This window comes from Pleurodeles waltl, chromosome 5 (genome assembly GCF_031143425.1).
Source record: "Pleurodeles waltl isolate 20211129_DDA chromosome 5, aPleWal1.hap1.20221129, whole genome shotgun sequence".
In the NCBI taxonomy this organism is placed as follows: domain Eukaryota; kingdom Metazoa; phylum Chordata; class Amphibia; order Caudata; family Salamandridae; genus Pleurodeles; species Pleurodeles waltl.
The window spans coordinates 524971888-524988432 of record NC_090444.1 but is presented as its reverse complement, the minus strand read 5'-3'; the positions used below and the strand labels follow the sequence as shown (position 1 = coordinate 524988432).

General features: G+C 50.2%; 1 protein-coding gene across 1 annotated transcript in view; it reads right to left on the bottom strand.

Moving 5' to 3' along the window:
- The window catches only part of XRN2 (5'-3' exoribonuclease 2), a 705538-nt gene that overhangs the window by 307126 nt on the left and 381867 nt on the right, over positions 1–16545 (bottom strand). Inside the window, exons 25-26 of the mRNA XM_069234351.1 lie at positions 8219–8316; positions 8035–8114 (exon numbers count right to left, since the gene is read on the bottom strand). Coding sequence (XP_069090452.1) covers positions 8035–8114; positions 8219–8316 — 178 coding nt within the window. The remainder of the gene's footprint in view (positions 1–8034; positions 8115–8218; positions 8317–16545) is intronic.

The following is a 16545-nucleotide window of genomic DNA, read 5'->3' as shown; positions in this document are numbered from 1 at the left end:
AGGACACCTTAGGGGCTGTCCTGACTGGCCAGTGACTCCTTGTTTTTCTCATTATCTCTCCTGGACTTGCCGCCAGAAGTGGGGGCTGTGTCCAGGGGGCGGGCATCTCCAGTAGCTGGAGTGCCCTGGGGCATTGTAACACGAAGCTTGAGCCTTTGAAGCTCACTGCTAGGTGTTACAGTTCCTGAAGGGGGGGAGGTGTGAAGCACCTCCACCCAGAGCAGGCTTTGTTTCTGTCCTCAGAGAGCACAAAGGCTCTCACCGCATGGGGTCAGAAACTCGTCTCAGCAGCAGGCTGGCACAGACCAGTCAGTCCTGCACTGAACAATTGGGTAAAATACAGGGGGCATCTCTATGATGCCCTCTGTGTGCATTTTTTAATAAATCCAACACTGGCATCAGTGTGGGTTTATTATTCTGAGAAGTTTGGTACCAAACTTCCCAGTATTCAGTGTAGCCATTATGGAGCTGTGGAGTTCGATCTTGACTGACTCCCAGACCATATACTCTTATGGCTACCCTGCACTTACAATGTCTAAGGTTTTGCTTAGACACTGTAGGGGCATAGTGCTCATGCACCTATGCCCTCACCTGTGGTATAGTGCACCCTGCCTTAGGGCTGTGAGGCCTGCTAGAGGGGTGACTTACCTATGCCACAGGCAGTGTGAGGTTGGCACAGCACCCTGAGGGGAGTGCCATGTCAACTTAGTCATTTTCTCCCCACCAGCACACACAAGCTGGCAAGCAGTGTGTCTGTGCTGAGTGAGTGGCCCCTAGGGTGGCATAAGACATGCTGCAGCCCTTAGCGACCTTCCCTGGCATCAGGGCCCTTGGTACCAGGGGTACCAGTTACAATGGACTTACCTGGGTGCCAGGGTTGTGCCAATTGTGGAGACAATGGTACATTTTAGGTGAAAGAACACTGGTGCTGGGGCCTGGTTAGCAGGGTCCCAGCACACCTCAGTCAAGTCAACATCAGTATCAGGCAAAAAGTGGGGGGTAACTGCAACAGGGAGCCATTTCTTTACACGTATTGAGGCACTGGGTCTTGGAAAAGCCGCCCTTGGTTTAAATTTATATTGTTCCACCATAGAAGCGAGGTGTATGTTTGACGGGTGTAAGGAAATGCCTCCTTGGCATGGTTGCCCCCTGACTTTTTGCCTTTGCTGATGCTATGTTTACAATTGAAAGTGTGCTGAGGCCTGCTAACCAGGCCCCAGCACCAGTGTTCTTTCCCTAACCTGTACTTTTGTATCCACAATTGGCAGACCCTGGCATCCAGATAAGTCCCTTGTAACTGGTACTTCTAGTACCAAGGGCCCTGATGCCAAGGAAGGTCTCTAAGGGCTGCAGCATGTCTTATGCCACCCTGGAGACCTCTCACTCAGCACAGACACACTGCTTGCCAGCTTGTGTGTGCTAGTGAGGACAAAACGAGTAAGTCGACATGGCACTCCCCTCAGGGTGCCATGCCAGCCTCTCACTGCCTATGCAGTATAGGTAAGACACCCCTCTAGCAGGCCTTACAGCCCTAAGGCAGGGTGCACTATACCATAGGTGAGGGTACCAGTGCATGAGCATGGTACCCCTACAGTGTCTAAACAAAACCTTAGACATTGTAAGTGCAGGGTAGCCATAAGAGTATATGGTCTGGGAGTTTGTCAAACACGAACTCCACAGCACCATAATGGCTACACTGAAAACTGGGAAGTTTGGTATCAAACTTCTCAGCACAATAAATGCACACTGATGCCAGTGTACATTTTATTGCAAAATACACCCCAGAGGGCACCTTAGAGGTGCCCCCTGAAACTTAACCGACTGTCTGTGTAGGCTGACTAGTTCCAGCAGCCTGCCACACTAGAGACATGTTGCTGGCCCCATGGGGAGAGTGCCTTTGTCACTCTGAGGCCAGTAACAAAGCCTGCACTGGGTGGAGATGCTAACACCTCCCCCAGGCAGGAGCTGTAACACCTGGCGGTGAGCCTCAAAGGCTCACCCCTTTGTCACAGCCCAGCAGGGCACTCCAGCTTAGTGGAGTTGCCCGCCCCCTCCGGCCACGGCCCCCACTTTTGGCGGCAAGGCTGGAGGGAACAAAGAAAGCAACAAGGAGGAGTCACTGACCAGTCAGGACAGCCCCTAAGGTGTCCTGAGCTGAGGTGACTCTGACTTTTAGAAATCCTCCATCTTGCAGATGGAGGATTCCCCCAATAGGGTTAGGATTGTGACCCCCTCCCCTTGGGAGGAGGCACAAAGAGGGTGTACCCACCCTCAGGGCTAGTAGCCATTGGCTACTAACCCCCCAGACCTAAACACGCCCTTAAATCTAGTATTTAAGGGCTACCCTGAACCCTAGAAAATTAGATTCCTGCAACTACAAGAAGAAGGACTGCCTAGCTGAAAACCCCTGCAGCGGAAGACCAGAAGACGACAACTGCCTTGGCTCCAGAAACTCACCGGCCTGTCTCCTGCCTTCCAAAGATCCTGCTCCAGCTACGCCTTCCAAAGGGACCAGCGACCTCGACATCCTCCGAGGACTGCCCCTGCTTCGAAAAGACAAGAAACTCCCGAGGACAGCGGACCTGCTCCAAGAAAAGCTGCAACTTTGTTTCCAGCAGCTTTAAAGATCCCTGCAAGCTCCCCGCAAGAAGCGTGAGACTTGCAACACTGCACCCGGCGACCCCGACTCGGCTGGTGGCGATCCAACACCTCAGGAGGGACCCCAGGACTACTCTAAGACTGTGAGTACAAAAACCTGTCCCCCCTGAGCCCCCACAGCGCCGCCTGCAGAGGGAATCCCGAGGCTTCCCCTGACCGCGACTCTTTGAATCCAAAGTCCCGACACCTGGGAGAGACCCTGCACCCGCAGCCCCCAGGACCTGAAGGACCGGACTTTCACTGGAGGAGTGACCCCCAGGAGTCCCTCTCCCTTGATCAAGTGGAGGTTTCCCCGAGGAACCCCCCCCTTGCCTGCCTGCAGCGCTGAAGAGATCCCGAGATCTCTCATAGACTAACACTGCGAACCCGACGCTTGTTTCTACACTGCACCCGGCCGCCCCCGCGCCGCTGAGGGTGAAATTTCTGTGTGGGCTTGTGTCCCCCCCGGTGCCCTACAAAACCCCCCTGGTCTGCCCTCCGAAGACGCGGGTACTTACCTGCAAGCAGACCGGAACCGGGGCACCCCCTTCTCTCCATTCTAGCCTATGTGTTTTGGGCACCACTTTGAACTCTGCACCTGACCGGCCCTGAGCTGCTGGTGTGGTGACTTTGGGGTTGCTCTGAACCCCCAACGGTGGGCTACCTTGGACCAAGAACTAAGCCCTGTAAGTGTCTTACTTACCTGGTTAACCTAACAAATACTTACCTCCCCTAGGAACTGTGAAAATTGCACTAAGTGTCCACTTTTAAAACAGCTATTTGTCAATAACTTGAAAAGTATACATGCAATTTTGATGATTTGAAGTTCCTAAAGTACTTACCTGCAATACCTTTCGAATGAGATATTACATGTAGAATTTGAACCTGTGGTTCTTAAAATAAACTAAGAAAAGATATTTTTCTATATAAAAACCTATTGGCTGGATTTGTCTCTGAGTGTGTGTACCTCAATTATTGTCTATGTGTGTGTACAACAAATGCTTAACACTACTCCTTGGATAAGCCTACTGCTCGACCACACTACCACAAAATAGAGCATTAGTATTATCTATTTTTACCACTATTTTACCTCTAAGGGGAACCCTTGGACTCTGTGCATGCTATTCCTTACTGTGAAATAGCACATACAGAGCCAACTTCCTACAACGGGCTATCAACACTAGATCTAGAATTTGACCCTGTGCCTGTGACCATTGTGATGCTAGGTACTGTTGTAAGGGCCGTATGTGCAATCTGGCGTTTGGGACAATGGCTATGCATTAGGACATCATGCCTAGTAGTTTCATCACCATCTTGACCTGTATTTTTTGTTTTGGATACATGGCCTGTATTACATTGTGAAATGCTTGTACCCTTTGTGGACTTTGAGTGGCAACCCCTTTTGTTGTTTTGATTGTTGCCCCTAAGTATTGCTATGTTTGACATGGCTGAAGGTGTGACTGTGTAGTTGAGTGAGAAACCTAGTTTGTGGAGGGTTTCTATGACATACTTTGTGTGTTGTGAACACCGTTTTTGCGTGTTGGTTTTGATTAACCAATCGTCTAGGTACGAGAACACGTGTATTTGCTGTCTTCTGATATGCGCAGCTACAACTGCCAGGCATTTTGTAAAAACTCTTGGCGCGGTTGTTATCCCGAATGGCAACACTTTGAATTGGTAATGTACCCCTTGGAATACAAACCTTAGGTACTTTCTGTGCGAAGGATGTATCGGTATATGGAAGTATGCATCCTTTAGGTCTAGTGTTGTCATGTAGTCTTGTTTGAGCAATGGGATTACGTCTTGTAATGTCACCATGTGAAAGTGATCTGATTTGATGTAGGTATTTAACGTTCTGAGATTTAATATAGGTCTCAGTGTTTTGTCCTTTTTGGGGTATGAGAAAGTACAGAGAGTAAACTCCTGTTCCTTTCTGTTGAATTGGTACTAATTCTATTGCTCCTTTTTGTAGCAATGCCTGGACCTCTAGTCCTAGAAGATCCATGTGTTTTGACATTGTGTGTTTTTGGTGGGACGTTTGGAGGGAATCTGAGAAATTCTATGCAATAACCATGCTGGATAATTGCAAGTACCCAAGTGTCTGTTATCTCCTCCCAATGTTTGTAAAAATTGCTTAGTCTCCCCCCCCCCACAGGTGTTGTGTTGGGGATTTGTGACTTGGAAGTCACTGTTTGTTTTGAGGAGTTTTGGGGCTCTGTAACTTCCCTCTATTCTTTTGGAATTGTCCCCCTCTATTGGCCCCGAAAACTTCCCCGCTGATATTGGCTTTGATAAGTGGGCCTTGTTTGAGAGGTTGTGGGTTCTGTAGCTTGTCCTCTAAACCCCCCTCTAAACTGTTTTGCGAAATGTGCCTCTGCTCTGTGGGGAGTAGAGTGCGCCCATGGCTTTGGCCGTATCAGTGTCTTTAAGTTTTGATAGCAGTGTCCACCTCCGGCCCAAACAACTGCTGTCCATTAAAAGGCATATTCAGCACGGCTTGTTGTATTTCCGGCTTGAATCCTGACGTACGCAACCATGCGTGTCTCCTTATTGTTACTGCAGTATTTACTGTCCTTGCAGCTGTATTTGCTGCATCCATTGCTGACCGTAGCTGATTGTTTGAGATACTTTGTCCTTCCTCCACCACTTGTTGTGCCCTTTTCTGGAACTCTTTGGGTAAGTGTTCTATGAAATGTTGCATTTCATCCCAATGAGCCCTATCATACCTTGCCAGAAGTGCTTGTGAATTGGCAATGCGCCATTGGTCTGCTGCTTGTGCTGCAACCCTTTTCCCTGCAGTGTCGAATTTGTGGCTCTCCTTGTCTGGAGGTGGTGCGTCTCCTGAGGTGTGAGAGTTTGCTCTCTTGCGAGCTGCCCCTACTACCACAGAGTCTGGTGTTAACTGCTACGTTATATACACAGGGTCTGTAGGCGGTGGCTTGTACTTTTTATCCACCCTTGGAGTTATGGCCCTGTCCTTCACCGGTTCCTGAAGCACCTGTTTGGAGTGTTTTAGCATTCCAGGTAGCATAGGTAAGCTCTGGTATTGGCTATGAGTGGAGGATAGTGTATTAAACAAAGTCATCCTCTATTGGTTCTGAATGCAAGGTGACATTATGAAAAGCCGCTGCTCTTGAGACCACCTGCGTGTAGGATGTACTGTCCTCAAGGTGGCGACGGTCTCGCTGGGTAACAGTCCGGGCTGTTATCCGATACCGGCGCATCGTAAAGGTCCCATGCATCGGGATCATCCTGAGTCATGGCAGTATGAGTTGGGGATTGCATCAGTGGTGGAGTGACTACCGGTGATGTGTGCATGGATGGTGGTGGAGATGGTGGCGGAGTTGTTTGTCTTGCCACCTTTGCCTGTGGCTGCTTGTCCTTTTTCTGAAAGGCAAGTCTTCTTTTCATTTTAATTGGGGGAAGAGTGCTTATCTTCCCTGTGTCCTTTTGAATGTGGATCCTCCTTTGTGTGTAGTCTGGCTCCATTGATTCTAGTTCTTGTCCGAACTTATGTCCTTGCATTTGGGAGGAAAATCCCTGTTCCTCTGTGTAGGAACCTGATTTCGGTTCAGAGGCTGGATGTTTCAGAATGGAAACCTTTTCGGTAGCCTTTTTCGGCTCCGACGACACTATTTTCGGCGTCGTAATCTCTCGGTGCTGACCCATTTCGGTGCCGAACTTGCTCTGAGCCGCTGTCTCCGACTCTAGATTGCTGTGTGCCGGTATCTCGACCGGAGTCGGATGACTTCGACACAAGCGTGCCCTTTTTCGGTGCCGATGATCGGTCACCTATTTTCCTGGTTAAGCCATGGCCTGTTGGCGGTGGCGTCCCCTGGGCTTTTGTGGTCTTCTCGTGAGTTTTATGTTTCGACGTCTTACTCATGGTTTTAGTCGTTTCTTCGGGGTCGAGCTCGTCTGAGTCAGACTCCTGGATGGAGAAGGTTTCTTCTTCCTCCTCCAAATGCCTTTGTCCTGTCAGCGCCGACGCCATTTGCAGTCTTCTCGCTTTTCGGTCTCTTAACGTCTTCCTCGACCGAAACACCCGACAGGCTTCACAAGTATCTTCTGTGTTCTGGAGACAAACACAAGTTACAGACCAGGTGCTGATCTGTATTCGGATACTTATTGTGACATTTTGGGCAGAAGCGGAATGGGGTCCGTTCCATCAGCCTTGAAGAGACGTGGCCGGGCAGACCAGGCCCCGACGGGGGATCGAAAAACCCCGAAGGGCCACTGGAGCTCTCAAAAAAGTCTGTCTATCTGTAATAACTAACCCGATGCCGAAAGCCAACAATACCGTCGATTTTTCCGAGATTCTAACTAACTTTCCGAACCGAAACACGGAGCGAAAAGGAATACGTCCGAACCCGATGGCGGACAAAAAACAATCTAAGGTGGAGTCGTAGCCCATGCGCAATGGAGCCGAGGAGGGAGGAGTCCTTCGGTCCCGTGACCAAAAAGACTTCTTCGAAGAAAAACAACTTGTAATACTCCGAGCCCAACACCAGGCAGCGGACTGTGCCAAACATGTGTATCTGCAGCAACATATGCCATCAAACATACATATACACATATATATACATATACACACACACACACACACACACACATATATATACACATATACACACACACATATATATATATATATATATATATATATATACATACATACACACACATACATACACACGCAGACAAGACAATGGTCCCAAATGCTGACGCTTTCCAATTTTCCCACATTAGGTCAGAATGAGAAATGAATGCAGGAGTAGCTAATGCTGCACATCAGCAAATGTCCTAAAGACAAGCTCCTCCCACTTCTGGCCATGAGGTTGCTATTCTACGAGTTGAACATGGTACTTAGTACAGAAACAGTTTTAGGCTCTGGAAATAGTGTACCCAATCCCATGACTAAATAGAAGCAGCTTTTAGACCACCCTCTGAAATTCACGAAAGGCTATTACGAAGCCTGAATGCTGCTGAATGAATAATGAAAATTTGAACTGCCCTTAGCATATCCAGAAAATTCCATGACCATGCCCTCAGGAGGAGTGGGAAAGAAGGCAAAGTGAAAATCCCATCAACACAAATGATTTTACTAGGGGTCTTAATTTTTTTTTTTTTTTTCTTCAAGACAGATCATGTGGTGCACAAGGAGGAACAACACTTAATTTTGTATTTATTGGGGGTAATGGGAAGGTTGATTGCACTGTCTGCAATAATCATACTTTTCAAGTACGAGTGCCTGCATTGAGCTTCACAGTGGTTTGTGGAATCATCTAGGCGTTATATGCCAGATGAGTGCATGTAAAGGAAAAGCTGACTCCCTCGAAAGAATCTACATGTACACGGGTTAATTTAGATAAAATTAAATTTACATCAGTTACATACTCATCTGGAAGAACTGCTCCATCATGCACTGTAAGTTTTCCCCCAATCCCATGACAAAGTTCCGGAGGAATGTCTGTTGGCTATGGAGGGGAAAAATAATTTTAGCAAACTAGGCTTTCTGCGGCACACATACATCAGAAGGAAACATCTATATTGTTTTAAGATGGCAGTTTGCCCAGCGTACCTCTGAAGTGTTAGTTCTGTACAGTTCACGGAGAAAGTCCCAAAGCTGGTGATTTTTCCCAACAAATATATGATCACTTCCCAGGCTATTTCGTCGCTCTTAAGGAAAAAAAAAAAAAAAAAAACATTCAAAGATGATCATATTTTAACACTAAACAGCAGCATAATCAGCGAAAGCATTTGTAGTGGACAAACTATTCCACATCAAAATGCTAAATGTGTGTTGGTGGAACCTTTAAGCCCCTTAAATCAGTTTCTTTTTTAAGACTTTCTACGTCAGAAGCACATAGCCACAAAGTACTGACCACTGGTATGTAAAAACGAGGGCCCTGAAAGGGGAAAAACCCTATACCTATAAAAGAGTTCAAAGAGCAGCGAGGCTGGATGGGCCGGTAAAGAGTCAACAGCTAGACTATCAGATGAACAAGTTACTTACCTTGAGTAACACCTTTTGTACTAGAGATTCTAGCCTCAGATTACCTAGCTTAGAATAGATACCCAACTAATACCTGCTTGGAGGAGGGTCTGTGAAACGATTACACAGTAAAAAGATCTGCAGGATCGAACAGGCAAAGTGCTGTCCCTATAAACCTGACTGTCCATGACGTAGTGCTTGGTAAAGGTGTGCAGAGAAGTTCATGTCCTAACCTGGCAGATGTCCAGCACCGGAATGCCGCATGCTACCTGTAAGGAAATGCCTCCTTGGCATGGTTACCCCCTGACTTTTTGCCTTTGCTGATGCTATGTTTTGAATTGAAAGTGTGCTGAGGCCTGCTAACCAGGCCCCAGCACCAGTGTTCTTTCCCTAACCTGTACTTTTGTTTACACAATTGGCACACCCTGGCATCCAGCTAAGTCCCTTGTAACTGGTACCCCTGGTACCAAGAGCCCTGATGCCAGGGAAGGGCTTTAAGGGCTGCAGCATATCTTATGCCACCCTGGTGACCCCTCACTCAGCACAGACACTGCTTGCCAGCTTGTGTGTGCTGGTGGGGAGAAAATGACTAAGTCGACATGGCACTCCCCTCAGGGTGCCATGCCAACCTCACACTGCCTATGCAGTATAGATAAGTCACCCCTCTAGCAGGCCCTACAGCCCTAAGGCAGGGTGCACTATACCATAGGTGAGGGCACCAGTGCATGAGCACTGGGCCCTTACAGTGTCTAAGCAAAACCTTAGACATTTTAAGTGCAGGGTAGCCATAAGAGTATATGGTCTGGGAGTCTGTCAAACACGAACTCCACAGCACCATAATGGCTACACTGAAAACTGGGAAGTTTGGTATCAAACTTCTCAGAACAATAAATGCACACTGATGCCAGTGTACATTTTATTGTAATATACACCCCAGAGGGCACCTTAGAGGTGCCCCCTGAAACATTAACCAACTACCCGTGTAGGCTGACTGGTTTTTAGCAGCCTGCCACACTCGAGACATGTTGCTGGCCACATGGGGAGAGTGCCTTTGTCACTCTGTGGCTAATAACAAAGCCTGCACTGGGTGGAGATGCTTATCACCTCCCCCTTGCAGGAGCTGTAACACCTGGCGGTGAGCCTCAAAGGCTCACCCCCTTTGTTACAGCACCACAGGGCATTCCACCTAGTGGAGTTGCCCGCCCCCTCCGGCAATGGACCCACTTTTGGCGGTAAGGTCAGAGGAGATAATGAGAAAAACAAGGAGGAGTCACTGACCAGCCAGGACAGCCCCTAAGGCAACCTGAGCTGAAGTGACTGACTTTTAGGAATCCTCCATCTTGCAGATGGAGGATCCCCCCCCAATAGGGATAGGAATGTGACCCCCTCCCCTTGGGAGGAGGCACAAAGAGGGTGTAGCCACCCTCAGGGCTAGTAGCCATTGGCTACTGCCCTCCCTGACCTAAACACCCCTAAATTCTGTATTTAGGGGCTCCCCTGAACCTAGGAACTCAGATTCCTGCAACCTAAGAAGAGGACTGCTGAGCTGAAAAACCCTGCAGAGAAGACTGAGACACCAACTGTTTTGGCCCCAGCCCTAGCGGCCCGTCTCCCCCCCCCCCCCCCCCCCCCCCTTCTGAAGAAACTGCTCCAGCGACGCTTTCCCCAGGACCAGCGACCTCTGAATCCTCAGAGGACTGCCCTGCTCTAAAAGGACCAAGAAACTCCAGAGAACAGCGGCCCTGTTCACCCAAGACTGCAACTTTGTTTCCAAAGGAGCAACTTGAAGACAAACTGCGTTTCCCGCCAGAAGCGTGAGACTTGCTACTCTGCACCAGACGCCCCCGGCTCGACTTGTGGAGAAACTTCAGGGAGGACTCCCCGGCGACTGCAAAACCGTGAGTAGCCAGAGTTGCCCCCCCCCCCTGAGCCCCCACAGCAACGCCTGCAGAGGGAATCCTGAGGTTCCCCCTGACCGCGACTGCCTGACTCCCAGATCCCGACGCCTGGAAAAGACCCTGCACCCGCAGCCCCCAGGACCTGAAAGATCTGAACTCCAGTGCAGGAGTGACCCCCAGGAGGCCCTCTCCCTTGCCCAGGTGGTGGCTACCCTGAGGAGCCCCCCTCTTGCCTGCATCGCTGAAAAGACCCCTTGGTCTCCCATTGATTCCAATTGAAAACCCGACGTGCGTTTGCACACTGCACCCGGCCGCCCCCGTGCTGCTGAGGTCGTACTCTGTGCTAACTTGTGTCCCCCCCCGGTGCCCTACAAAACCCCCCCCGGTCTGCCCTCCGAAGACTCGGGTACCTACCTGCTGGCAGACTGGAACCGGGGCACCCCCTTCTCCATTGAAGCCTATGCGTTTTGGGCACCACTTTGACCTCTGCACCTGACCGGCCCTGAGCTGCTGGTGTGGTAACTTTGGGGTTGCTCTGAACCCCCAACGGTGGGCTACCTTGGACCCAAACTTGAACCCCGTAGGTGGTTTACTTACCTGCAAAAACTAACAAACACTTACTCCCCCCAGGAACTGTTGAAAATTGCACTGTCTAGTTTTAAAATAGCTATATGTCATTTATGTGAAAACTATATGCTATTTTGCTAATTCAAAGTTCCAAAACCTGCAATACCTTTCATTTGAAGTATTACATGTAAATCTTGAACCTGTGGTTCTTAAAATAAAGAAAATATATTTTTTCTATACAAAAACCTATTGGCTGGATTTGTCTGAGTGTGTGTTCCTCATTTATTGCCTGTGTGTACAACAAATGCTTAACACTACTCCTTTGATAAGCCTACTGCTCGACCACACTACCACAAAATAGAGCATTAGTATTCTCTTTTTGCCACTATCTTACCTCTAAGGGGAACCCTTGGACTGTGCATACTATTCCTTACTTTGAAATAGTGCATAGAGCCAACTTCCTACACCCAGCTTTGCTCCTACTAGTCTTCTGAGGTTCTCCTAATTGTCTGCTGCCACCTTCTGCCCTCCTGCTGCTTGACTCACTCAAGCCCAGGAGGGCAGAACAAAGGATTTCCTTTGAGAGAGGGAGGTAACACCCTCTCCCTTGTAAATAGGTGTCACATGGCTTGGGAGGAGTTGCCTCCCCAAGCCACCATTTTGATTTGAAGGGCACATTTGGTGCCCTCCTTGCTTAATCCAGTTTACACCAGTCCAGGGACCCCACTGGTCCCTGCCATGGCATGAAACTGGACAATGGAATGGGGAGTGACCACTCCCCTGTCCATCACCACCCCAGGGGTCGGGCCCAGAGCTCCTCCCGGTGGGCACTTAATTACGCCATCTTGAATCCAAAGGTAGGCAGAGGGCCCCTGGGAGCATCTGAGTGGCCACGTAGGTGATGTCACAACCCCCTCAGACCATCAACCTGCTAGGTGACCAATCCCCCACCCTCTTGGGTGGGTCCTCAGATTCGATGTGCAACAATCCAGTAGAACTCCTCCATTATTTACTTCCATCTTCTGGACACTAGGACTGCAACTGGACCCTCCAGGAACTGACAATCTGCAACTCCAGCGACATCTCCACTCTACAACATTGATTCTCTGGCTCCTTCCAGCAACTGCAACATTTTTGTGGCTGTGCATCCTCTCAGGCCATGGAGTCTTCAGCCTGCGTAAGAAGGAATTTCCCCTGGAGTGAAAGTCACTCCTCTGCATCCACAGGTACCAACTGCAATGAAGACCAGCTGCATTGATCCTCTCCTCCGGAACTGTTTGGATCCTGCATCACAGGTGGTCCAGAGTGGTCCCCTTGGCCCTTTCTACCAGCTACCCAATTTTGGAGACGGTAAGTGTAGGAAGTTGGCTCTGTATATACTATCTCAAAGCGACCGAATGGGTGCACAGAGTCCAAGGGTTCCCCTTAGAGATTGCTAGAGGCAAAATTAGATAATTCTAATGCTCTATTTTGTGGTAGTGTGGTCTAGCAATAGGCTTATTAGAGGGTAGCGTTAAGCATTTGTTGTACACACACAGGCAATAAAATGAGGAAAACACACACTCAAAGACTTAACTCCAGGCCAATAGTTTTTATATAGAAAAATATATTTTCTTAATTTATTTTAGAACCACAAGATTCAAGATTTGAAGTAAATACATAAAGTGCAAGCTACTCCACACAGGTAAGTAAGGAACTTTGAATTAGAGCAGTAACATACACAGTATAGGTTAAAATGGCAATAAGCTTTTTTTAAAGTGGACAGTGCAAAAATCAACAGATCCTGGGGGAGGTAATTAAGGTTAAGTTTCTGAGTTAAGTAAAGCACCTACAAGTTCAGTTTCCTGGGCATAGACAGCCCACCGTTGGGGGTTCAAGGCAACCCCAAAGTCACTGCACCAGCAACACAGGGCCAGTCAGGTGCAGAGGTCAAAGGAGGGCCCAAAACACAGGCCCCTATGGAGAACAGGGGTGCTCCGGTTCCAGTCTGCCAACAGGTGTGGCAGCCCACAGCATATGGTGAACTTCGCTGCGTCCCTCCCATCAACAGCTTGGGAGGAGTATGGTCCAGAGATCAGCAACGTGGGAATCTTCTTCAGGTGTGCAGAGTGGGCCTCACTGCAACTCCTGTGCCTGCGGGTCACCTGTGGGGGCTGCCTCCTCTTGCGACTCTCCCAGCTGCTGAGGGTCACCTCAAACTCCCCCTCCTTGGGTCGAGTCCCCTGGACCTTGCTGGTCCTCTTCAGTCTTGCAAACCCTCTTCTCAGTCTCTTGAATTTACCAAGGCTTGGTGGTTTTACAGCACCACTGACTGCCTCACAACTGCTGATATGGAACGTCACTTGCATCACTTTAGAGCTCTTCTGCTCCTGTGCTGCACTGCTGCCTTTCTTCATCCACCATCAAACTGCTCCTGCAGCCACATAAGGGTGGGTAGTGGCTACTGCCACAGCCGGACACTCCAAGTCAAACTGGACGTGGTACCCTTCCTTTGCAGGTCCTCTTCTGTCAGGATCCACCTTTGGTTTCTTCCAGTTTTGTCTGGGTCTTGCAGGTTGTAAGGAAATGCCTCCTTGACATGGTTACCCCCTGACTTTTTGCCTTTGCTGATGCTAAGTTTTGATTTGAAAGTGTGCTGAGGCCTGCTAACCAGGCCCCAGCACCAGTCTTCTTTCCCTAACCTGTACTTTTGTTTTCACAATTGGCACACCCTGGCATCCAGGTAAGTCCCTTGTAACTGGTACCCCTGGTACCAAGGGCATTGATGCCAGGGAAGGTCTCTAAGGGATGCAGCATGTCTTATGCCACCCTGGGGACCCCTCACTCAGCACAGACACACTGCTTTCCAGCTTGTGTGTGCTGGTGAGGACCAACCGAGTAAGTCGACATGGCACTCCTCAGGGTGCCATGCCAACCTCACACTGCCTATGCAGTATAGATAAGTCACCCCTCTAGCAGGCCTTACAGCCCCCAAGGCAGGGTGCACTATACCATAGATGAGGGCACCAGTGCATGAGCACTGTGCCCCTACAGTGTCTAAGCAAAACCTTAGACATTGTAACTGCAGGGTAGCCATAAGAGTATATGGTCTGGGAGTCTGTCAAACACGAACTCCACAGCACCATAATGGCTACACTGAAAACTGGGAAGTTTGGTATCAAACTTCTCAGCACAATAAATGCACTGTTGCCAGTGTACATTTTATTGTAACATACACCCCAGAGGACACCTTAGAGGTGCCCCCTGAAACCTTAACCAACTACCTGTGTAGGCTGACTGGTTTTAGCAGCCTGCCACACTCAAGACATGTTGCTGGCCACATGGGGAGAGTGCCTTTGTCACTCTGTGGCTAGTAACAAAGCCTGTACTGGGTGGAGATGCTTATCACCTCCCCCTTGCAGGAATAACACCTGGCGGTGAGCCTCAAAGGCTCACCCCCTTTGTTACATCACCCCAGGGCATTCCAGCTAGTGGAGTTGCCCGCCCCCTCCGGCCACAGCCCCACTTTTGGCGGCAAGGCCGGAGGAGATAATGAGAAAAACAAGGAGGAGTCACTGGCCAGTCAGGACAGCCCATAAGGCAACATGAGCTGAAGTGACTGACTTTTAGAAATCCTCCATCTTGCAGATGGAGGATTCCCCCAATAGGGATAGGAATGTGACCCCCCCCTCCCCTTGGGAGGAGGCACAAAGAGGGTGTAGCCACCCCCAGGGCTAGTAGCCATTGGCTACTGCCCTCCCAGATATAAACACCCCTAAATTCTGTATTTAGGGGCTCCCTTGAACCTAGGAACACTGATTCCTGCAACCTAGGAAGAGGACTGCTGAGCTGAAAAACCCTGCAGAGAAGACTGAGACACCAACTGTTTTGGCCCCAGCTCTACCAGCCTGTCTCCCCACTTCTAAAGACACTGCTCCAGCGACGCTTTCCCCAGGACCAGCGACCTCTGAATCCTCAGAGGACTGCCCTGCTCTAGAAGGACCAAGAACCCCCGAGGACAGCGGCTCTGTTCACCCAAGACTGCAACTTTGTTTCAAAGGAGCAACTTTGAAACAACTTGTGCTTCCCGCCGGAAGCGTGAGACTTGCTACTCTGCACCCGACGCCCCCGGCTCGACTTGTGGAGAAACACTTCAGGGAGGACTCCCCGGCGACTGCAAGACCGTGAGTAGCCAGAGTTGTCCCCCCTGAGCCCCCACAGCGACGCCTGCAGAGGGAATCCAGAGGCTTCCCCTGACCGCGACTGCCTGTCTCCTGGTAAAGACTGCACCCGCAGCCCCCAGGACCTGAAGGATCCGAACTCCAGTGCAGGAGTGACCCCCAGGAGGAATTGCCCAGGTGGTGGCTACCCCGAGGAACCCCCCTTGCCTGCATCGCTGAAGAGACCCCTTGGTCTCCCACTGATTTCTATTGGAAGGCAGACCAGGGAGGTTTTGTAGGGCACCGGGGGGGGACACAAGTCCACACAGAAAGTACACCCTCAGCGGCACGGGGGCGGCCGGGTGCAGTGTGCAAACACGCGTCAGGTTGGTAATTGAAATCAATGGCAGACAAAGGGGTCTCTTCAGCGATGCAGGCAGGCAAGGGGGTGTGGGGGGGGATCTCCTCGGGGTAGCCACCACCTGGGCAAGGGAGAGGGCCACCTGGGGGTCACTCCTGCACTGGAGTTCGGATCCTTCAGGTCCTGGGGGGCTGCGGGTGCAGTGTCCCTACCAGGCGTCGGGTTCTTAGAAGCAGGCAGTCGCGGTCAGGGGGAGCCTCGGAATTCCCTCTGCAGGCGTCGCGGTGGGGGCTCAGGGGGGCAACTCTGGCTACTCACGGTCTCGCAGTCGCCGGGGAGTCCCCCCTGAAGTGATTGTTCTCCACAAGTCGAGCTGGGGGCGTCGGGTGCAGAGTGCCAAGTCTCATGCTTCCGGCGGGAAACATGAGTTGTTTCAAAGTTGCTTCTTTGTTGCAAAGTTGCAGTCTTTGGTGAACAGAGCCTGCTGTCCTCGGGAGTTCTTGGTCTTTCTAGATGCAGGGCAGTCCTCTGAGGATTCAGAGGTCGCTGGTCACTGTGGAAAGCGTCGCTGGAGCAGTGTCTTTAGAAGTGGGGAGACAGGCCAGTAGAGCTGGGGCCAAAGCAGTTGGTGTCTGTCTTCTCTGCAGGGTTTTTCAGCTTAGCAGTCCTCTTAGGTTGCAGGAATCTGAGTTCCTAGGTTCTGGGGAGCCCCTAAATACTAAATTTAGGGGTGTGTTCAGGTCTGGGGGGTTAGTAGCCAATGGCTACTAGCCCGGAGGGTGGCTACACCCTCTTTGTGCCTCCCGAGGGGGCACATTCCTATTGGGGGAAATCCGCAAGATGGAGGATTCCTAAAGTCAGAGTCACCTCAGGATGCCTTAGGGGGCTGTCCTGACTGGCCAGTGACTCCTCCTTGTTTTTCTCATTATCTCCTCCGGCCTTGCCGCC